The sequence below is a fragment of the Nerophis lumbriciformis genome, linkage group LG11, assembly GCF_033978685.3.
Source record: "Nerophis lumbriciformis linkage group LG11, RoL_Nlum_v2.1, whole genome shotgun sequence".
NCBI lineage: Eukaryota > Metazoa > Chordata > Actinopteri > Syngnathiformes > Syngnathidae > Nerophis > Nerophis lumbriciformis.
The window spans coordinates 3,382,347-3,405,930 of NC_084558.2; the positions used below are offsets into that span (position 1 = coordinate 3,382,347).

General features: G+C 39.3%; 1 protein-coding gene across 1 annotated transcript in view; it reads right to left on the bottom strand.

Annotated features, from left to right (window-relative positions):
• The window catches only part of lrp2b (low density lipoprotein receptor-related protein 2b), a 65,929-nt gene that overhangs the window by 40,912 nt on the left and 1,433 nt on the right, over positions 1-23,584 (bottom strand). Inside the window, exons 2-22 of the mRNA XM_061967881.1 lie at positions 23,206-23,316; positions 23,003-23,125; positions 22,567-22,683; positions 21,124-21,141; positions 20,579-20,695; positions 20,378-20,494; positions 20,135-20,278; positions 19,062-19,178; positions 18,862-18,990; positions 18,626-18,795; positions 15,615-15,838; positions 13,689-13,895; positions 13,414-13,616; positions 13,209-13,349; positions 12,914-13,123; positions 12,009-12,201; positions 11,793-11,918; positions 11,580-11,710; positions 6,357-6,494; positions 6,002-6,277; positions 344-583 (exon numbers count right to left, since the gene is read on the bottom strand). Coding sequence (XP_061823865.1) covers positions 344-583; positions 6,002-6,277; positions 6,357-6,494; positions 11,580-11,710; positions 11,793-11,918; positions 12,009-12,201; positions 12,914-13,123; positions 13,209-13,349; positions 13,414-13,616; positions 13,689-13,895; positions 15,615-15,838; positions 18,626-18,795; positions 18,862-18,990; positions 19,062-19,178; positions 20,135-20,278; positions 20,378-20,494; positions 20,579-20,695; positions 21,124-21,141; positions 22,567-22,683; positions 23,003-23,125; positions 23,206-23,316 — 3,252 coding nt within the window. The remainder of the gene's footprint in view (positions 1-343; positions 584-6,001; positions 6,278-6,356; positions 6,495-11,579; positions 11,711-11,792; positions 11,919-12,008; positions 12,202-12,913; positions 13,124-13,208; positions 13,350-13,413; positions 13,617-13,688; positions 13,896-15,614; positions 15,839-18,625; positions 18,796-18,861; positions 18,991-19,061; positions 19,179-20,134; positions 20,279-20,377; positions 20,495-20,578; positions 20,696-21,123; positions 21,142-22,566; positions 22,684-23,002; positions 23,126-23,205; positions 23,317-23,584) is intronic.

Sequence of the window (23,584 nt, forward strand, 5' to 3'; positions counted from 1 at the left end):
ACAGCAGATATGGGCATCTACATCAACAATATGATTCGCTTGAGCGGCTGGACAGGACAGAATTATAAAAACATATATATATATATTTTTTAAATCTGTTACAAAAAAGAATCGTAATTAATTCAAAAATCTATTTTTTTTGACACCCCTAGTAAATATGGTAACATTTTGGCTATTTGTGTTTCACGCTTATAATTGCTGTCTTTGGCCCTGTGAGACAAAAGGTTTGGGTGCCCCTACTTTAAAGTACATCCAAGTTTCATTTCTCTAGTATTGTCCCTGGACAAGATTTTATAAAGGGTTTCTGAAATGTGCCTAATGCGTGGGCTTGACGTGAACTTACTGCAGTTGTGCTCATCCGAACCGTCGCCACAGTCGTTGTCGCCGTCGCACAGCCACGCTTTGGAGACGCATCTGTTGTTATCGCAGGTGAATGTGTCTGCCGGGCAGGTGGTGGGCTCTCGAGTGGGACAGTTGACTTCATCCGAACCATCGCCGCAGTCGTCGATGCCGTCACAACGCCACCCGGACAGGATGCAGTGCTTGTTGTTGCAGGTGAAGGCGCTGGGAGAGCAGGTCGCTCCTGGATGATGGGATGTAATTGTGACTAAGTATGCTACAATTCCTGCAACGGTTCCCATACATTCATTTAACTGTGTACCAGTACAGGTGTGCAACTTGTATTTAAGGGTATGAGTCATCAATATTTGTTTCCACAGAGTTTATTTACTGCGGTGTAGAAATGCAATTGCAATATTATGTCAAAAATGTAATTTGTTAAACGTTTGTACAAGTAAATCAATCACAATGCTATTTTATTTAGCCTGTCAATGGGCTGGTCCCTTGTACGATAGCATTAATACTGTATAGTTGCATCTCTTTTTGTCTGTATGTCATGACCTGTCAGTCAGGTCATGTCTAGTTTTCTTTGTTGTGTTTTTTCTAGTTTTGAGTCTATTTCTGTTTCAGCGATCTTTCTTTTTGTTTACTTTCTTGTAGCTAGGTGGTGCGCTGATAAGACACTCTGGTTTCTGTTTATTGATTAGTGTCTCTACCTGTTGCCGCCACTCATCACTCTCTTTATTTGCTGTTGTCACCTGGCCTAAAATGCTTGATCAATGTTCGCCAGTGGCAACAGGTACGCTTCACGCCAGAGGTGTGGACTCGAGTCACATGACTTGGACTCGAGTCAGACTCGAGTCATGAATTTGATGACTTTAGACTCGACTTGACAAAATGTAAAAAGACTTGCAACTCGACTTAGACTTTAACATCAATGACTTGTGACTTCACTTGGACTTGAGCCTTTTGAATTGACATGACTTGACATGACTTGCTACTTTCCCCAAAACCCAAAGATGAAAAAGTTATTCTCCGTATTTTTCATTGTGTACTTGTCTATCAGCGTTGCGTGTGTCAGCTGGTGTGCTGTCAGTACAACAGCCAATCAAATTAGATCTACTTTGTTTTCATCGCACAGCATTCATCCAATCAAATTGCAGGACAACCAACGAAGAAGACATGTCCAAACCACACGCCAGTGAACAAAAAATGATACCTAAAATAATTTTGTTTGGGTATAAAAATTACGAGGTGGTCAACACAAAACGGTTTGCAGTATGCAACACATGCGGTTTGAAAATTACTGATGGAGAGGCAACAACTTCCAACTTCGTCCGGCATTTGAAGTTGCACAAAGAACGGTAAGTTTTGAATGTAAGATAACGTTTATTGGCTAAGTAACGTGACTTTTATTTGCTGTGTAGTTAAATCAGTGAGGCTGTAAACTCACTGCTAACGTTATAACGTTATTGCAAACACGGGAAGCTGTTGCAGTTCACTACCTTATTCATACTTTTTGTTCAGTGATTTTTTTAAGCAGGGTTAGGTTAGTCAATATATCACACGTAACGTTAGACGGCGGTCAGCAGCACCGCGTATTTTAGACACCTAAAAAAAGACAAAAATAGTAAAATAAAGGTCAGTTAAAATGTATACTATATTATGAATATGTGTACCGTTTTAGCTAGCTTTCTGACATACTGTTGGTTGTTTACCTCAGTGGTCCCCAACCACCGGGCCGCAGCCCGGTACTGGTCCGTGGATCGATTGGTACCGGGCCGCACAAGAAATTAATTTTTCTTTTCTTTTTCTTTTTTTAATTAAATCAACATATAAAAACACAAGATACACTTACAAGTAGTGCACCAACCCAAAAAAACTCTCTCCCCCATTTACACTCATTCGCACAATCATTCACACTCATTCGCACAAAAAGGTTGTTTATTTCTGTTAATATTTCTGGTTCCTACATTATATATCAATATAGATCAATACAGTCTGCAGGGATACAGTCCGTAAGCACACGATTGTATTTTTTTATGCCAAAAAAAAATGTACATAATGTAAATAATTAAATGTATATACTCCAATGATTAACTTGTGTGATGACTGTATTATGATGATAGTATATATTTGTACCATGAATTGATTAACGTGGACCCCGACTTAAACAAGTTGAAAAACGTATTGGGGTGTTACCATTTAGTGGTCAATTGTACGGAATATGTACTGTACTGTGCAATCTACTAATAAAAGTTTCAATCAATCAATAGCTGCTGACCCCGTCCACAGCAATGTAAAGCCTAAGTCGTGTGCTGGTAGCCTGTCTGCTTCTCTCTATTGTGAGTGGGTTGCCTGCCATTTTCCGTGTAGTCCCTCATACAACCCCACTTCACAAATCCTGAACTATACCTTCAACTCGAAATAAGTTTTAAAATACATGACTAGTGCAGCAACTGTAACCTAATGTTTACCACACACACACACTGTTAAGATTGATATTAATAATATGAGTAGTAAAGAGTAGTTTCAGTACTTTTCATATGTGGCTATAAGGGATTTTCTGACATCTGTTTAATATGCTAACAGATTTCAAGAATACCTGATGAACAAAAGCATCACAAATCAACCACAACAGCCTTCAATCTCGCAGTTCCTGGACAATCGTGTCGGGCATTACAGTACGACTCATCCACAGCAGAAAGCTATCACCAATGCAATACTGTCTGACTTGATTATTGATTGCAACTTGCCCCTGTCTATTGTGGAAAAGAAGAGTTTCCGCCACTTTCTGACAGTACTTGACAGCAAGTACAGCCCAGTGTGTCGCAGAACACTGACATCAAAAACAGAGAACCTCGCTGAAGAAAGACGATCAAAATTAAAAACTCAATTGAGCCACATTGACCATGTTTCAGTGACTGTGGACATTTGGTCTGACCGAAAGATGAGGGGATTCCTCGGTGTCACTGTGCACTGGTTGGACAAAGAGGCAGAGAGGATACAGCTCAAGTCCAATCTCTTGGCTTGTGAGCGCTTCAAAGGCTCACATACAGCTGAACGAATCTGTGACAAATTTGAGGCAATATGTGATGAATACAACATTAAAGCTAAACTGGACTACATTATTAGTGACAATGCTGCTAACATGCGAAAAGCATTCACTGTGTGCTTCCCCAGTGAACAAGAGGATGACGATGATGGAGATCATCTTGATGACCCTGAGCTCTGGTGTGATTTAACCGTGGAAGATCAGCAAACGGTAGATGTTGCTTTGGCAAAGAAAAAGCGCTTGCAGTGTTTTGCGCACACTCTTCAGCTGGTGGTGGGAGATGCTTTGAAAGAAACAAAAGTGGTATCTCCTTCTCTTTCGAAGTTATCTAAACTCAGCTCACTGCTGCACACAAGCACAACATTCAAAGATATGTTTGATGCTGAATTTGGGGAACAGAAAGGCATCCCTGCTGCAGTCAACACAAGATGGAACTCAACACTGAGGCAAGTGAAGGCTGTTCTCCTGTGCAATCAAGTAAGGCTCTGTGCTGTTCTAGAAAAGGCTGGGCACAGGGAGTTGTCATTCACAGCACAGGAGTGGAATCTGTTGAAAGAGTTTGTGGACATCTTGAAGCCACTTGGAGTAGCAACTGATTTGACACAGGGGGAGAAGGTCATCACAATCAGTGCTGTTGTTCCATCCATCTTGTCCCTCAACCACCACCTTGAGAAACTGAAGCCTCAGGTCTGTTTCCTGAGCGGCCTGGTCAGAAGTCTCCAGATATCCCTGAACAAAAGATTTCTTGGAATCTTCATCAATGTGAAAATGACCAGGACACAAGATGGGATCACTGCTCCCTTTTCAGATCCAGTCTACCTCAAAGCAGCTGCCTTGGATCCAGCCTTTTCTCTGTTGTGGGTGGAGCCCCATGTGCTGGTCAGTCGTGACGTCAAGGCAGAGGTGACACAACAGGTTAAAGGTAAATGTAACTGAGTCTAATGTAACTTTTTTCCTCATAATCTGATCTAACTGACTGCAGCAATAATTAAGTATTTCAGTCTAGCACACTGCATCACCAACACAAATGGTAATAAGGTCTCTTGTTTCTGCTATTGTTTTTACATGTTTACCAGAATTGATCCTGCAAGATGCTGCAGAGACTGAGCAACCTGCGCCTCTTGTTGATGAAGAAGAGCAAGGGGACCTTGGAGAAGGAGAAGGGCTGTTTGCTGCTTACCACAAGAGACAGAAGAAGGATGTTGGGACTACTCCAGCACTACAGCTAAGTCACTACCTTGACATAGCTGAAGGACAGAATGCCCTTTTGTTCTGGGCATTGAACATGAAGACTCTTCCTTCACTGTTCCGAGTGGCCATGAGAGTCTTGGCAGTGCCTGCCTCCAGTGCTCCAGTGGAGCGAGTTTTCAGCCATGGTGGCATCATACTACGCCCCCATCGTGCACAAATGACTGACAGACTCTTGGCTAATTTGGTCTTTTGCAAATGCAATGCAGCATAGGGCCCTGACATATAAAAAGTACAACTTTTTTGTTATGTTCACGTATATGTCATGTTTTTTCAATGTTAACACTTTTGTACAAATAAGTACATTTGCACTTTATTTTTCAATGTGTTTGTTCTGTAAAGGAATGAGTTAATGTTTAAAATGACTGGTTAATAGTGCTATTATAAAGTGCAATGTCAGCACAATTTTCTTTCCTGCAATTTAAAATGCACTTGTTTTAATAAATAAATACAGCGTTTGAAAAGCATACACAATCTGTGTTAATATATTAGTCTGTGGTTAAAAGGACTTGAAAGGACTCGAAACTCAAAATGCAGGACTTGGGACTTGACTTGAGACTTTCCAGTCTTGACTTTGGACTTGACTCGGGGCTTGCCTGTCTTGACTCGGGACTTGACTCGGACTTGAGGGCAAAGACTTGAGACTTACTTGTGACTTGCAAAACAATGACTTGGTTCCACCTCTGCTTCACGCTGCGCTAAAATAGCTTTCCGTAAGTTTTTGCGTTTACTTTTCAGTTCTTTGTTATTAGCCTCAAGCTAAGTTTGGCCTGGGGCTTCCTGTGCACTTCCGGGCGACACGCACTTTGTTTTTGTATTCATGCCTTTCCATGTGGAACTAAAGAAGATTCTTATCTGCACGCTGCTTCCTGTCATTTTGGCATCGTGAGAACACCGCCATCGCAGCAAAGCGACCAGAACGTAACACTGTATTGTCGATCCAACATCTCCTCGACTTCATATGTATTTTAATGTACTTTCTTTGTGCGTGCCTAGTTTTAAACAACCTCAAATTTAAAGGACTGTTTATCGATCTGCCAAACTAAATTATAACATTCAGAGTGGGCAGAAAAATATATGTAAATAAACCATGGGTGTACAAAGTACATCCTGTGTAACATTGCAATAGTAAAATTGAATAATACAGCAAAACGATATATGTAACGAAAAATATATTTTACTAATACTAATAACACAGATTTGCCTTTAAATATATTTATAACTTTTTTTTAGCCTTTTTAAAAAATACATGCGTCATAGTCATTTATGCAAATACTATGATGACGTCATATTGACGCTACCGCTGCCACAAATAGATTGCCAATCTGTGGGAAACACAGCGCTGTGATGTTAACGCACCTGTGTCTGTGCAGTTGGCCTCGTCAGACTTATCCACGCAGTCCAAGTAGCCATCGCAGCGGTAGGAATTGGGCCTGCATCGCCCCTCGTCACATTCAAAGGCGTAGTCGCCGCAGTTGTTATCCGGCGGCGGAACGCTGTCGTCCTTAACGCAGTCCATTTGGTTGACCTGTAGCTTCATGCCGTACGGGCAGCCACACACGCGGCTGTAAGACGGAGTCGGGAAGCAGAAGTGGCTGCAGCGCCCATTTGCCACCGCACAGCGACTACTGATACCTAAAAGTAGAAAAGTGACATGGCAGTCAGCAGGTATTCATTGGAGGAGTGTCACAGACGTCACTTGACGGGAACTTACTACTGTAGAGGTCAGCGGTGTAGGCTTTGACATTCAGAATTCCATTGATTCCTTGTCTGATCATTGTGTTTCCTCCTCCATCCCTCTTCCTCATCTCAAATATCGCTCTGCTACGTGTATCGGACACATATAGGTAGTCTATGGGGCACAAATACATGGTTTGAACCTACGTCTGTTTCATTAGGTTGCATGGCATCAAATAACATTAGCAGGTGTACCACAACATTAGGTACACCTAACTGCGACATATACAATTAATTACCACAGCGCTTTAGAAATTCCAGTATTACCTATAGAACTACATCAGGTGGTAATCATTACGTTTCAAATAAACCACAACATAAGGTACACATTAACAATCCAGTAAGGTGCAATATCAAATTCACGCAAAAAACTGCATCTGCAACACTATATTTTTTCATGAAGACGTCAATTGAAGTGAATTATATTTATATAGCGCTTTTTCTCTAGTGACTCAAAGCGCTTTGACATAGTGAAACTCAATATGTAAGTTACATTTAAACCGGTGTGGGTGGCACTGGGAACAGGTGGGTAAAGTGCAGAGGTGGGACCAAGTCATTGCTTTGCAAGTCACAAGTAAGTCTCAAGTCTTTACCCTCAAGTCTCGAGTCAAGTCCCGAGTCAAGACAGGGCAAGTCCGAGTCAAGTCCAAAGTCAAGACTGGAAAGTCTCAAGTCAAGTCCCAAGTCCTGCATTTTGAGTTTCGAGTCCTTTCAAGTCATTTAACCACAGACTAATATATTTACACAGATTGTGTTGTGTATGCTTTTAAAACGCTGTATTTATTTATTAAAACAAGTGCATTTGAAATTGCAGGGAAAAAGATAGTGCTGACATTGCACTTCAAAATAGCACTATTAACCAGTCATTTTAAACATGTAACTCATTCCTTTACAGAATAAACACATTTGAAAAAAACAAGTGCAACTGTACTTATTTGCACAAAAGTGTTAACATTGTATTTCCATGGCATATTGCATTGTAACTAGTTCCACAGCAGTTTCTATCCTGTTCTAACCTTATCTCATTGATCTCATCTCATACTGTATGTGTGTTGATGTGTGCGTACACATGAAAAACATAACAAATATATGAACATAACAATGAACAGTGTTGTACTTTTTAGATGTCAGGACCCTATGCAATATGTACACATATTCTTAATATAGTATACATTTAACAGACCTTTATTTGACTATGTTTGTCTTTTTGTAGGTGGCTAAAATACGCGGTGCTGCTGACCGCCGTCTAACGTTACGTTACTGTGTGTGATACATTGACTAACGTAATGTTACTGTGTGTGATACATTGACTAACGTAATGTTACTGTGTGTGATACATTGACTAACGTAATGTTACTGTGTGTGATACATTGACTAACGTTACGTTACTGTGTGTGATACATTGACTAACGTTACGTTACTGTGTGTGATACATTGACTAACGTAACGTTATGTATAGGTACCTCATGAAACCCTGCTTAAAAAAAAATCACTTGACAAAAAGTATGAATAAGGTAGCAAACTGCAGTGGACGCAACAGATTGCCGTGTTTGCAATGACGTTATAACCATAGACATCTTATAAGTAGACGCAGCATTGGTTGCTGTGACGTGAGCAATTTGGCCGCCATCTTGAAGTGCTGATGAGGAGCCGGCGAGCAGCCTAAACTGACAGTTGAAAGGTAGAAAACAAAGATGGTGTTCAGCGTTTTCCTGCTCAAATGAGCGGACTGTTGAAAATAGGAATCGGGGGATTACTTTTCACAAGTAAGATTTAACATTAACGTACTATTGGTTGTATTTTATGAAAAGAATATTAGCACAGAGTTGAGAAGGAGCAAAGATCTTCAATATTTGTATGTGAAAATCACAAAGAAATCTTCTGGGGGAGGATGACGCCTCTACAGGGGTTTGGTTTACAAACATTCAGCCCCACCTAAAACAAAACTCACCAGCCACTACTGATTATGATGCATTCTCATTTTAGGCAAAGTATAAGACAATACTTTCTTAACAGTATAATTGTAACCAGGAATCAGTCTTCAAGTAACAATATTCAAATACTAACATTGTTGGGTTAAACAGAATTTGGTTTTATTCTGAATCCAGTGAAACAGATTGGTGGTTTTAGCTGATATGAAGACTTTCAGGTGTTTATTTATGTTTAAGTATTTGGCAGACGCTTTTATCCAAAGCGACTTACATAAAATAATACATATAAAACAATCAGTTGATCATTTAAGGGAAGAATGTAATAGAAAATATCAATACAAAGTGTCAAGACAGAATAAACTCTCTGCTGCTGAAGCAACAGAGATACAGTCTATAGGTCCCTAAGATATATAGATATCTAATGTATTCATACATTGTTTATGTAGGATACACGCATATGTATATATAACCTAATCATATTGTTTCTTCAACTTAAAAATAGCTTACCGTTTTTTTTCCCCTTCTCTGGGATTATATTCCCAGTTTTGATCTCGGACGTCTGGTCACTTATAGCGTATAAGAATATTATATTACTGTTAAGCAAACTATGAATAATAAAACAAGCCAAAACATGTGTCCTTTATCATAGCTACACGTATGACAAAAAAGGCGTGTGAAAATCAGTGGTATTCAGTGAGGTAAGATGAATTAAATGCGCTGACAGTTCATTGCTCCTGCCAAATGAATTGCACTGAGTGGAGCGGATCACCACTCCAAGATGGCGGCCCCGCGCCTCGTCTGCGCCAGTAGGCAGTAGCGCTCTATGCTGCGTCTACTTATAAGATGTCTATGGTTATAACGTTAGCAGTGAGTTTGCAGCCTCACTGATTTAACTACACAGCAAATAAAAGTTACGTTACTTAGCCAATAAACGTTATCTTACATTCAAAACTTACCCTTCTTTGTGCAACTTCAAATGTCGAACGAAGTTGGAAGTTGTTGCGTCTCCGTCTGTAATATTCGAACTGCGTGATTTGCATACGGCAATTTGTTTTTTGTTGACCAAGTCGTAGTTTTTATACCCGAACGAAACCAACTTTAACATAATTGTTTATCACTGGCACGTTGTTGGACAACTCTTGTTCATTGGTTGTCCTGCAATTTGATTGGATGAATGCTGCGTGATGAAAACAACGTAGTTCTAATTTGATTGGCTGTTGTACTGACAGCACACCAGCTGACAGGAATAACACGCTGATAGACGCAGACGAAGAAAATGAAAAAGACGTAGCGCTCCCAAATAACTTTTTAAGCTTTGGATTTTGGGGAAAGTGGCAAGTCATGTCAAGTCAAAAGGCTCAAGTCCAAGTGAAGTCACAAGTCATTGATGTTAAAGTCTAAGTCGAGTTGCAAGTCTCTTTACATTTTGTCAAGTCGAGTCTAAAGTCATCAAATTCATGACTCGAGTCTGACTCGAGTCCAAGTCATGTGACTCGAGTCCACACCTCTGGTAAAGTGTCTTGCCCAAGGACACAACGGCAGTGACTAGGATAGCGAAGCGGGGATCAAACCTGGAATCCTCAAATTGCTGGCACGGCCCCTCTACCAACCGAGCTATACCGCTATATAAGAAGTATGATTGAATTTAATATATCAATGTATATTCATATTTTGAAATGTGATTATATTTGATTTAATTATCGCATCTATCTATGGCTGCAGCTATCGATTATTTTAGTAATTGAGTAATCTATCGATTACTTGTTCGATAAATCATGTTATTAGATAAAACACACTTTATAGCCTGAATACGTGTTTTGGGGAAAATAATTGAAGCAAACAGCAATTTGAAATTGCACTGTAACATGTGTGCATTAATAAAAAATTGTTATGAAAGCCAATGCCATACAGATCATTGCAGACTTTTATGCACTCTATTGCAGCGGCCGTGTGGAAACTATGTCTGCGTGTTTAAAGTTTTGGGCACTCCACGTGGCCCGGATTTGATGAAATTGTTGTAGTTACATTTATTGAGCGATTAATCGAAGCAACAGAATATAAACCAAAGCTTTTTTCTAACTGGTTTAATCGTTGCAGCCCTACATTATATTAGCGCCATTATACTATGCAAATTTTTGTTCAAAACTTGGCAATAGTTTCGGATTTTGGAATTGGGTCTACGACTACATGAGTTATTTATTTAAAAAATATACAGTATATCACAATTCTTTATCTAATGATTTTATTCTGATTTAATTTCATCAGTACATACTGCCTGCACTTTTCTATAGTATGGGAACCTTTATATCAAGTATTTATACACAAATGTTTGTGTTTACACTAAGAGCTGTTTCTCAAATTTAGTTTGCCATTTAGTTAGGCAAAATACGGCAAATTGCTGTAATAATGTAAGTAGAGACGTCCGATAATGGCTTTTTTGCCGATATACGATATTCCGATTCCGATATCAACCGATATATACAGTCGTGGAATTAACACATTATTATACCTAATTTTGTTGTGATGCCCCGCTGGATGCATTAAACAATGTAACAAGGTTTTCCAAAATAAATCAACTCAAGTTATGGAAAAAAATGCCAACATGGCACTGCCATATTTATTATTGAAGTCACAAAGTGCATTATTTTTTTTAACATGCCTCAAAACAGCAGCTTGGAATTTGGGAAATGGGGGGGCGGAGTTGAGGTGGGGGTGGAGGGGTAGCGGGGGGTGTATATTGTAGCGTCCCGGAAGAGTTAGTGCTGCAAGGGGTTCTGGGTATTTGTTCTGTTGTTTTTTATGGTGTGTTACGGTGTGGATGTTCTCCCGAAATGTATTTGTCATTCTTGTTTGGTGTGGCTTCACAGTGTGGCGCATATTTGTAACACTGTTAATGTTGTTTATACGGCCACCCTCAGTGTGACCTTTATGGCTGTTGACCAAGTATGCATTGCATTCACTTGTGTGAGTGAAAAGCCGTAGATATTATGTGATTGGGCCGGCACGCAAAGGCAGTGCCTTTAAGGTTTATTCGCGCTCTGAATTTCTCCCTACGTCCGTATACCACGCCGTTCAGCGGCGTTTTAAAAAGTCATACATTTTAGTTTTCGAAACCGATACCGATAATTTCCGATATTACATTTTAAAGCATTTATCGGCAGTCCGATATTATCGGACATCTTTAAATGTAACAGCTCTTGTTGCATCACGTGCAGGTGTGCCTAATGTTTTGGCCATTGAATATATGCTTCAATAAAAAGAAAAGAAACCTGAATAAACAGTCAGCGAATAGGGTTGTGTGATCTGTCCAATATTGCTGAAGGTCTGCCTGTTGTTTCCTTGAAGGTCAACGTGTCCAATTTGGTCCAAGAGGGAGTCGACCCAATACAAGCGCTCCTGCCTGTTGAACGAGCACATAAACAGCATGATTATAAACAGCTGCTTCTTATGGATAGTGACTAATCTTGCCTTGTGCGTCTTACACATAGTCGAGAGAAAGCGCATATGGCTGCCCAAGTGTTTTATTGACCAGTGGAACTGCATTGCTGCCATCAGTGTAGCCCCTCATGATGACGGCCGGGCGATATATGTCTGCCCAAAATAAGTAGCTACACACACACAGAGGCAAGGACACATACATCATATTTTTTTTAAAAGAGGAGGAGGACCTTAATTAATGTCTCCAAATGAAGACTCACCCATCCCCGGGATGTACTGCAAGTCCCTTCGGGATCCTTAATCCCGTGACGATGTCGCTCATAGACTTGTCTATGATTCTGAAGGCCACCAATGTCTTGTAGGTGTTAGAGGTCCAAAACAAAACTTTGGAAGTCCAATCGTACGCCATGGCATCGATGGAGCCAACCCTGTAGCCAGTCAAAATCTGTTGAACTGAGAGGAGATTTCAATTTGAATTGTCAATTAAGTGGAACACAAATTGGAATATAAAAAAGCTGCTGTAATTTAAAAAAAAAGATGGCAGTATCTGCATTTCGAGTATGAGTGGCTAACAACGTTATATAACTCTGCATGCACTTTAAAATGGTTGGTGTAAAAATCATGCGTGTTACACTTGATGTACTATGAATGCTGGCTATTCTCTTTGCTCTTCACCGCTTAATAACATCATGGTTATGGTTTGGATTTATTTCAAACGCATAACGTTACAATATGGTACATGGCATATTTATACCAATTTCTCATTACAACATGTCCGAAAAGGAGTAGGTAGAAGCAGAGTTCATTTAATCCCGCCCCTTTTCCATTTTATAATGTAATATTTGTTTGTTCACTTCCTGTGCTCAACTTGTAACACAAATCAATAAATAGATAAATAAATGAATAAATATTGGTTTTGTTGCTGCTGCTGTGTATTGCAATATACTTGCTGACAAATTACCTTGTGGTCAAAAAGTGTTTTCCTTCCCACTTTCTCATGCACCCAAAATCATGATTAAAGGTTTAAAATGCACGTGTTATACTGTATATACGACGTGGTATACTTTATATAACACGTGATACGTGGTCCGCTTTCATTTAACGCCATGTTGGGGTAAATAATGACGTACTGTAAAAATGGCAATATCAACACATCAACTCTCACCGGTGCCATTGAGGTTGGACTTATAGATCAGGCCTCTCGACCTGTCGTTGTAGAATAGAACCTCATCTTGCCCGTCAAACTCTACAGCCGAGCCGGAAAAAGACGAGGCGAGCCCTGTGAGGGGAAGGGTGATGTCTTCCTGGAGTGACACGGTGAGCGGGATCCCTCGCAGGGCTAAAGAGGAGGCCACCAGCAAGTAGTGCTTTACCTCTGTTTACAAAGAGATAGGATTAACCGTGTACTATCCAACACTTTTCTTGAGGAATATAGAAAAAGAAGTTTAGTAATTCCCCACTGAAGCAACTGTGAAAGTCTGATTTCAGGTCGTAACCGTGGCGACACTTGCAGCGGTATCCCAAACCGTCATTGTCTGTGCGGTGGCTCAGGACGCAAATGTGCTGACAGCCGCCGTTGTGCCGTCCGCAGGAGTTCATCACTGTCGGATGAGGTTGATCAAGTCAAGCCGAACACTGTTCGACTTTGGAGGTTTGTGTACTTACCAACAGGCTGCAGGGCCGAGTGGGAGACGACAACATGGCCCGGTCGCTTGGCGGTACGAAAGAGGAGCGCCGGGTTGCTGCCGTTGAAGCGGTTGGCTCTCACCAACCCCATCTTGGTCCAATCGGTGAAGAACACGTGGTTCTCGAATACAGCCATGCCGAAAGGATGTGGGGACTGGGTTCCACCATTGAGGACCACTTTCCTGCACGGACCGCCACACAATGGCCGTCAAACACAGCAAACGATGAACTTCTCAACAGAAAATAATTGTTACCTGTCCAAACCATGATAAGTGACAGTTTCAACTGTGTCAAAATGGCTGTCAGACCAGTAGACCCTCTTTGTGATTATATCGACGCTAATTCCGGTTGGCGTGCCGAGCCTGGTCTTTACCAGCTCCACACGGTTGCTGCCGTCCATAAAGGCCCGCTCCAACTTCATGTTGTTATTGCTAACGCCCATATCGGTGAAGAACATGTAACTGCACACACAAAAACAAATAGTCAAAAGTGCCATTCTGGGCATGCAGTATACAATCACGAGCAACACAATTTCATAAAAAATATTTTAATAACAATGAACTCATACTAAGGTTTTTAATTGTACCCCTCATCTGAAAAGCAGCTATCTACAAATTAGTTTTTTTTTTTTTTAAACCTGGTATTATTATTATTATCAATAATATTAAAAACATGAAAGAAAACGTAATTTAAAAAATTAATGCGATGAGGTGGCAACTTCTCCAGGGTGTACCCTGCCTTCCGCCGAGTGCAGCTAAGATAGACAGACGAAGCTTTAGTTTAATTTAATCAAAAATCTATTAAATTCAATTCGAAAACTACATGACTCTAAATTCAATTAGAAAATAAAATTACCATACATCAGATTTTTTTAATGCAATAATTAGAAACCTGACAATTTAATTACATTAAAATTACATTTAAATCAAAAGTTTAAAATAAATGAAATTAAAATATATGGCTGTATGCCCGAGAGGGACAAGCGGTAGAAAATGGATGGCTGGATGGATAGATGGAAGATTACAAAAAAATTATACAATCCAGAAATTGTATTAATTATTATTAGATAAGTAAATCTGAAAATGTAATTGAACTAAAATTAAGCAAATGTTTTTTAAAAAGAGTTAATATAAATTAAATGAGTTAGAAAAATAAATTATGTTCGAAAAAAATTATTACAACAGAAAATTAAATGAATTACTCCTAATTGTAATGCTTGTACAGTCGTGCCTCGCCACATCGTCCTTCAAACTTTGCAGTCACATCGCAGATTTTTTGGGGGATATTATTTCATTTTTCTAAAGCTTTGTGTCGTTGTTATTGGCTGATGTCAACATTTAGGCTTTTTCTCAATGTGTTTCTTGCTGTTTTCCTTTTTATTTTTTTGCCCAGGGCCAATGACAATTGAGTCCCGAGTCATAGATGGCCACTTTGCCGCGAGATCTGAGGCTGAAGAGAGAGAGACAGAGGTGTGCAAGCGTGTTCAGGGGTTAAAATGCGTGCCTGTTTGCCAGTCAATTGGCCATTGTCCGGGTGGAGGTCTCACTGAAGAAGGTTTCATATTAATATTTTTTTTTTCTAAGATTTTTGGGATCTTTGGGACCCTACCGTCCAATCGTGATTGACGGTTTGGCGACCCCTGTTCTAAAGCTTATTCTAAAAAATGGGTCCTGAATTAAACATTTTCAAGCACATGAATGGCTAAGTAAATGACTAGTCAATACTACACTAGTATTGGCTATTAGAGGACACTAAACCAGTATGAGCACGTTGTTCAGTCTCGTGCCCACTGATTGGCTCAGCCTCAGGTAGCATTACTATATTGGATTAAAAGAGTGTAACTGTGACTAAAGGGAAGTAATTTGTGTCTACGTGGCTCCCACAATGTTAAAAAGCATATTTAGAAGGTCAGAAAATATTTTTTTATGCTGTAGTTATGATATTTAATTTATAATGAATAATTCCTACTTTGCGTAAATTATTTTATCACGGTCATGTCCGGAACCAATTAACCGCAATAAATAAGGGAGGGCTGTATATTTGCTGTTGTATAAGTACGCGACACAAAGAACCAAGTGCGTAAGTGTTACAGCATACATGCAATTTCTTTTCAAATTTGTGCCCTAACATATCATATCAACAAACACAATGTGTGCAGCAGAATGACAATTTAAACCCACCCCACTGTGGGGTCCAGGACCAGGCCATGAGGACTCTGCAGGTTCTCAGCGACCAGCGTTACTCGATTCCCTCCTTCAAAGTCGCACACGTCAATGCGCTCCACCATGGCTTCCAATATGTACAATTTGAAGTTGATCCAGTCCACGGCCAGGTTTTGCACATTCTGGACTGCAGTGGTCAGAACCTCCCTAATGTTACCTCCATTATAGTTGGCAGAATACACCTGGGGGGGAAAAGGCATGTTAGTATGCAAAGGTTGACATTATCGTTTTACATGTTCCACAGGAACCCATGAAAAAAAATGTGGGGATCCCCAAGGTTCAATATTGGGTCCCATTCTTTTTCATCTCTACATGCTGCCACTTGGGGACGGAAACAGTTCCCACAGTGAGGTTGATGATACACAATTGTACATTGCCGTCTTTCCAGATGACTTTTTGGATTATTTACATACATACAAATCAAATCAACTTTATTTATAAAGAGTCCAGAATTACAATTAAACCCATGTCTAATGTTCTTCTTTTCAATAGATACCATTTTAACTGCATTTTAGACATCAAGTCATGGATGGCAGTGAAGAACAAAGACCCACGGTGAGGCGGCATTTAGCCACTATGGCCCCCACCTGTGGAACACCTGCCGGAGTGCCTCAGAACTGCAGAGACCGTTGATATTAAAAAAATAATAATTACAATATTAAAAAGGTTAAAGGCACATCTTTCTAATCAGGCATTTTATTGATCATTTTAAACTATTTTAAGGTTCTTCATTTTTATTTGGTTATTTTCTATTTTATTTATTGCTACTATTACTACTATTATATTTGTTATGTTATTTATAATTCATTTTGACATATATTTTAATTAAGGCTGTCAAATGATTTTTTTTTTTTTAAATCAGATAAATAAAATTCTGGAATTTGGATTATTCATAAATCATAATTATTCACTCGCTTGCATAATTAAGAGGAGTGCTTGCACCATTTGTACAGATGTCTAGGGAACGCTAACTTTACAATGTAATTCTACAGTATATCCCGCCCTCTCACAGCTTCTCCTACTTAATGACGTAATTACGTACGTACGTGACATGCACGCGCATTAGCTTTAGGTGTTGTTATCTAATAATAGCAATTCGGATAGCGAGCGTTAGCTGTCATTGAATGTATGTTCTATCATAACAACAACAAGACTGCAAATTGTTTGTTCCTTCTCTTGGACTGCTTTTGTATGTGTGCACGCGCTCCCGGCGCATACGTGTTGACGTTATTACATTAACTTTGCAATTGTGGAAAAATATAGACAATTTTCAAACAAATGTGTTCTGTCAAACCACTAATGGTATCATAAGCTTGCCACTGGTGTTCTTGTTATATTGTTTTACTTTGAAAAATGTTTACTTTGAGGAAGTTGCAAACACCCCCTTTAAAATGTTCCTAAGAAAAGACCAAAATATTTGTACAAAAATGTAATTTTATAGTGAGAATGTCATCCAGGATGTTTTTAAACGTTTTACATCAATGAATGTAATTTATTTGCACAAAACTTGGTAACAGTTTTATCTAAAGTTTTTTCAGGCTGAATTTTGGAGGGAAATTTGCCAGCGAGCTCACCGGTCGGGGTCTACTCACTAATTTTTGTACTGACGTATGCATTGATCTGATTACTGACCGCAAAGCGGTTAAGGTTAAAGAGCGTGTGCGGTCAAAATAAATTGCATGAAAATATATTTTGTTGTGATTATTCACGAGTTAAATCGTTAATTGTGACAGCCCTTATTTTAATATACATTTTATATAATTTTTTTGTAAACCTCCAACGTGGACACCTCAAAGGTGGGGTTCATCCTCAATCCTCAGTGACATGCTATACTTTATTATTGTCAACAGTGATGTGTGTGCATTGATTGATTGGAATTGATTGGAACTTTTACTAGTAGATTGCACAGTACAGTACATATTCTGTACGATTGATCACTAAATGGTAACACCTGAATAAGTTTTTCAACTTGTTTAAGTCGGGGTCCACGTAAATCAATTCATGGTACAAATATATACCATCAGCATAATACAGTCATCACACAAGTTAATCATCAGAGTATATACATTGAATTATTTACATTATTTACAGTCCGGGGGGTGGGATTTAGAGGGGGGGGGGGGGTTAGGTTTGGTTGATATCAGCACTTCAGTCATCAACAATTGCATCATCAGAGAAATGGACATTGAAACAGTGTAGGTCTGACTTGGTAGGATATGTACAGCGAGCAGTGAACATAGTGAGTTCAGAAAGCATAAGAACAAGTATTTGATTACCGTATTTTTCGGACTATAAGTCGCAGTTTTTTTCATAGTTTGGCTGGGGGTGTGACTTATACTCAGGAACAACTTATGTGTGAAATTATTAACACAATACCGTAAAATATCAAATAATATTATTTAGCTCATTCACGTAAGAGACTAGACGTATAAGATTTCATGGGATTTAGCGATTAGGAGTGACAGATTGTATAGCATGTTCTATATGTTATAGTTATTTGAATGACTCTTACCATAATATGTTACGTAAACATACCAGGCACGTTCTCAGTTGGTTATGTATGCCTCATATAACGTACACTTATTCAGCCTGTTGTTCACTATTCTTTATTTATTTTAAATTGCCTTTCAAATGTCTATTCTTGGTGTTGGCTTTTATCAAATACATTTCCCCCAAAAATGCGACTTATACTCCAGTGCGACTTATATATGTTTTTTTCCTTCTTTATTATGCATTTTCGGCCGGTGCGACTTATACTCCGGAGCGACTTATAGTCCGAAAAATACGGTATTTACATTTGATTATTTACAATCTGGGGAGGTGGGATGTGGAGGGGGGAGGGTGTTAGTCAAGGGTTGAAGCGGACGCGGTGTTTTCTTGTTTTTAAAGCACTTAGTGTTGCAACTTGCCTGTGCATGAAAAGTGCCATTAAAATAAAGTTTGAATAATCGATTATTATCTTGGCTGACCTTTTTGGTGTACGTGTCACTCCAGAAGACGGTCTCACTGTGCCTGTGGTACGCCACGCCGACAGCAGAGCCTCTGCCCTGAGCTGGCGCCAGAGTTCGGACGTAGCGGCCGTGGATGTCACCCATCATCACCTCTCCTCCGTCTGTGAAAATGAGCTGCGGCATTCCACCTGGAAGACAAGTTGTGGCTAAGAATACAGATTGTGTCCTGAATGATGATAAGAAGACCTCAGTACCTGACAGGTTGGCCTTGCAAACGTGACCTTGTTCCAGGAAATAGCCATCAGCACAGCTGCAACGGTGCGTCCCCGGCCGGTCTTCGCATAGCTGGTCACATATGCCCCAGATTTGACAGTCATCGTAGTCTAAATGCAAAGAGGCGCAATTACTACCAAACCATACGATAGCATCAGGTATCCAATGTATTTCCACTCACCCACACAGGAGCGACTGTCGTTGCCGACGATGAAACCATCCGGGCAGTAGCAGGTGCCTCCTTGTGGAGACACATGGCATAGATACTCGCAGCTCAAGGTCGAACAGCGTTCCAGGCCTGCGAGCGATAGCAATAAAAATCAAGTTTACCAATACATCCGCCTCACTCATTTCCAGGTTAAAGCCTCTAATCTCAGCAAAAGGTGTCATTATCATTTTTGTGAGCGTTTTTTTACGGCTATCACGCACCTAATTTGGCGGTGATTAGCAGGGAAAAAAAGTTAATGTTACACCAAGTGTGTGTCTGCGAGGCTTGAGATAAGCAAAACATCAGTAGCCACTGTGAAAAATGTTTATGAGTCGACAACCCTTGGACTTTCATTTAGAGCTCAATGAAAGTTAGGGACATTTTAAAAGAAGTGATAATCAACTGGCGTCTCTCGGGCCTTTGAAGGTTGTCTTTTTTTTTTTTTTTGTCCAGCTACTCAGGCAAATCATATTGTTGATGTAGATGCCCATATCTGCTGAACAAATGTACTTTACAAAAGAGAAGTGTGGGATACTTCTCTTGTTGCCTTATTTGTATTTGACTTTATTAAATGGATTTATATTATTATTTGGTGCAGCCGGGCTGGAGCAGGAGGGGATAGAAAGAGAAAAAAAAGGAAGACAGAGGGGGAAATTGTGGGGTCAAGAGGGGGATAAGACAGAGAGACAACAACAGCAAACACAAAAATAATAATAACAACTACAACAATAGAACAACATCAGCAAATAGGATATGTACAAATATGCTGGTAAAAGAAGCAGTTAGTGAAATAAATAATAATACAGAAATGACAATGAGCATTATTACACTACAAATGGAGCAATACAACTACCAATAGAAATAGCACTATTGATAATGAATAATAACATTAATGACTTCTCAGACCAGTTTTTAATAGGATTTTTATAATAATAACATCATCTCTGGTGTTCCTGCAAAAATGACGCACGCATATCGCCAGTGTTTCTTCCCAGCCGGGTTTACCCAATGAAGAGTCTGAAGATCGTATGACCTTGATTACTTACTGCAGTTGCGCTGAGCGGTGGAGTTGGTCTCATCAGTCCCATCAGGACAGTCCGGTTTGTCGTCACAAACTTTTCCCACTGGTATACAAGCTGGTGAACCGGGGCAGCCCCACTCGCCAGGGTAACAATCTCGGGAGTTACTGTCTGCAAGCAACATCATTCATCAAGTTACAATGCAGACCAAAAAAAATTGGAAGGCCTCCTCCAATCCCTAAATATGTATTTTAGGTTGTTTGTTCTCACCACAGCCTTTTTCATCACTGTAGTCTCCGCAGTCATTGAAGTGGTCACACACCCAGCGCTGGGGAATACAACGGCCGCTCGAACACGTGAACTGCTCGCCGCTACAGCTTTGGTACACTGCAGAAAAAACAAGCACGGGTCACATGGAAGCAGTTTGAAGTCCACAACCAGCTTGTTTTATGGAATCCAGTGTCCTTTTACCGCAGCCTTGCTCATCGCTGTTGTCCCCACAGTCATTCCAGTGGTCGCATAGGAAGGAAATAGGTATGCAGACGCCATTGGCACACTGATGCTGGTGGATGGAGCAATGCTTGTTGGCTGCAAGTCAGCACACAGTAAAGAAATGAATAAAAAGGTGGTCACAATGTTGATTAGTATCAGACTTGGAGGTGTTTGCAATGTTTTTTAGCAACAGAAACCACTTCAAACAACAATAACAGGCCTTTTACCTGACAGTGTCAATCAAAACTAAGCACTATTATAGTTGTAAAAGCAAGTAATGTAGAAGGAATCGCATTTTATGTATCTTAGAAATAGTAAAAGCTGACTTAGTATTGGGTTTCTTGCATTAAACAAAAAGAGCACTAATTAATTGTGTGTTACATACATGACCAATGAAGATTATTCTGATTCTGATCGTTCTTGTAAACAGATGAAACAATACATTGTTTAATTGTTAACAACTTCCGGGTTTGCGTGCATTTTCCGGTTTTCTTTTCGTTGACGATTACGCCAAAACTACTCACCCAATTCACACCAGTCTTAAAGGAGGGATATGGGAGACATGTTTGATGAAAAACTTAATATTACTTTATTCATCTTTGTTGAAAATGTGAACCTTCATAAAACGGCAGCTCGGTCTTCTTCTCCTTCAGTTAATTGGCGGTATACTAAACCATTTGTAAAGCACATTACCGCCTTCTACTGGTTTGGAATGGGACTACAACAACAACAACTATCCAAACAGTTCTGTTCTTTAGATGTGCTGTACGACTAAGTTATAGTTATATGGTTATGATTTGTTTGTAGAATACTAATTCATCATTTTAAGATTAAGATTAAGATTAAGATTAGTTTATTTCAAAGGGGACAATGCAATTTCATAAAACATATGACTTCACATGGTTAAAAAAGACAGAGTTTTCATCTGTAGTCCCCTGGCCATCATGTAAAAAAAGGCAGTAAAATTACAATTTCAAAGAAAAAGAAAAGAAAAAGAGAGAAAAAGATCACAATACATACACGATATATTAAAAAATAAAATACAACATCACAACTAGGGATGTCCGATAATGGCTTTTTGCCGATATCCGATATTCCGATATTGTCCAACCCTTTAATTACCGATACCGATATCAATATATACAGTCGTGGAATTAACACATTATTATGCCTAATTTGGACAACCAGGTATGGTGAAGATAAGGTACTTTTCAAATAAATAAATAAATAAAATAAGATAAATAAATTAAAAACATTTTCTTGAATAAAAAAGAAAGTAAAACAATATAAAAACAGTTACATAGAAACTAGTAATTAATGAAAATGAGTCAAATTAACTGTTAAAGGTTAGTACTATTAGTGGACCAGCAGCACGCACAATCATGTGTGCTTACGGACTGTATCCCTTGCAGACTGTATTGATATATAATGATATATAATGTAGGAACCAGAATATTAATAACAGAAAGAAACAACCCTTTTGTGTGAATGAGTGTGAATGAGTGTAAATGGGGGTGGAAGGTTTTTTGGGTTGGTGCACTAATTGTAAGTGTATCTTGTGTTTTTTTTGTTGATTTAATAAAAAAATAAAAAAAATAAAAAACTGATACCGTTAATAAAAAAACGATACGAATAATTTCCGATATTACATTTTAACGCATTTATCGGATATTATCGGACATCTCTAATCACAACATAACATGTGCTTTTGTTGTGATTAGAAAATACTTTGAACTCACTGCAATTATACTCATCTGAGCCATCTCTGCAGTCCTGGCGTCCATTGCAATGCTGCGAGTGGTTGTAACACGCTCCATTGGCACATGTTTTATCGGTGCACTGCGGATAGTCTGTGAAATATATACATCATTAAATTGATAAATAATCAACAGAAATTCAATAGTATTATTATTTTTGAGTGAATTTATAGAAAACACATAGCACTGTAAAACAAAATTAAAACTTACTGCAGTTGTTTTCGTCAGAGTTGTCAACACAGTCCTTCACATGGTCACATTTGTATTTACCGGGGATACACTGGCCCTCCTGGCAGGTGAACTGGTTCGGGCTGCAGGTTCGATCGCCTGTTACATTCCAAAATAGAGGAGTCAGATCTGAATTTGCTTGCTTGCCATCAGGTCACGACCTCCTGCACTTATTTAGACTTTGACTTCGACTTCGACTTCCTATATTGTCATTCAAATTTGAAATTTACAGTACAGATAAGAACACAATTTTGTTGCATTAGCTCGTGGAAGTGCAGAATAAAAGAGTAATAAGGTGCAGAGTGTTTGCATTTACAAAATAAGGTGCAGATATAAATAGATAGATTACTGTCCAGATAAATATATTGCACTTTTGCATATGCATTCACATTCACGGATGTTTGTTATGTATGTTTACCGCATGTTCTTTGTTCGTCTGAGCCGTCCTTGCAGTCTTCCTCCCCGTCGCAAACAAAACTCAAAGCGATGCATTCACCGCTTGTAACGCATTTAAACTGCTGTGCGCTGCACGATGGAGAAGCTGTCGAAAGGAAGAAAAAACAGTAATATGATTGGACCTACTGGTGTATTTTGTTTGTTGACCGGTTAAAAAATACTTACGACAGTTGAGCTCATCCGAATCATCGGTGCAGTCCTTAGTTCCATCACACTTCCAGGCTATGTTTATACATTGTCCACTGGTGCACTGAAACTCCCCACTTCCACAGCTCTCTGCGGGATAACACACATGTTTATTCACGTTTACAGTATATCATTTGCACATTCAACTCAAACATACAACAAAAAAGAAAAAAAGACACTTTCAGCAGTTTATGTTTCCTGACCGCTGTTTATAGCCGCATGTTTACGACTGCACTTTGTGATGACAGTTGTTGTTTCCTCCCTGAAAACATGTGATTTTGGATGGTTAATTCTTCACTGTGATGATCTGTTTAGCATTCAGCAACTTGTAAACTCATGATGTGTACTTTGGATCTGT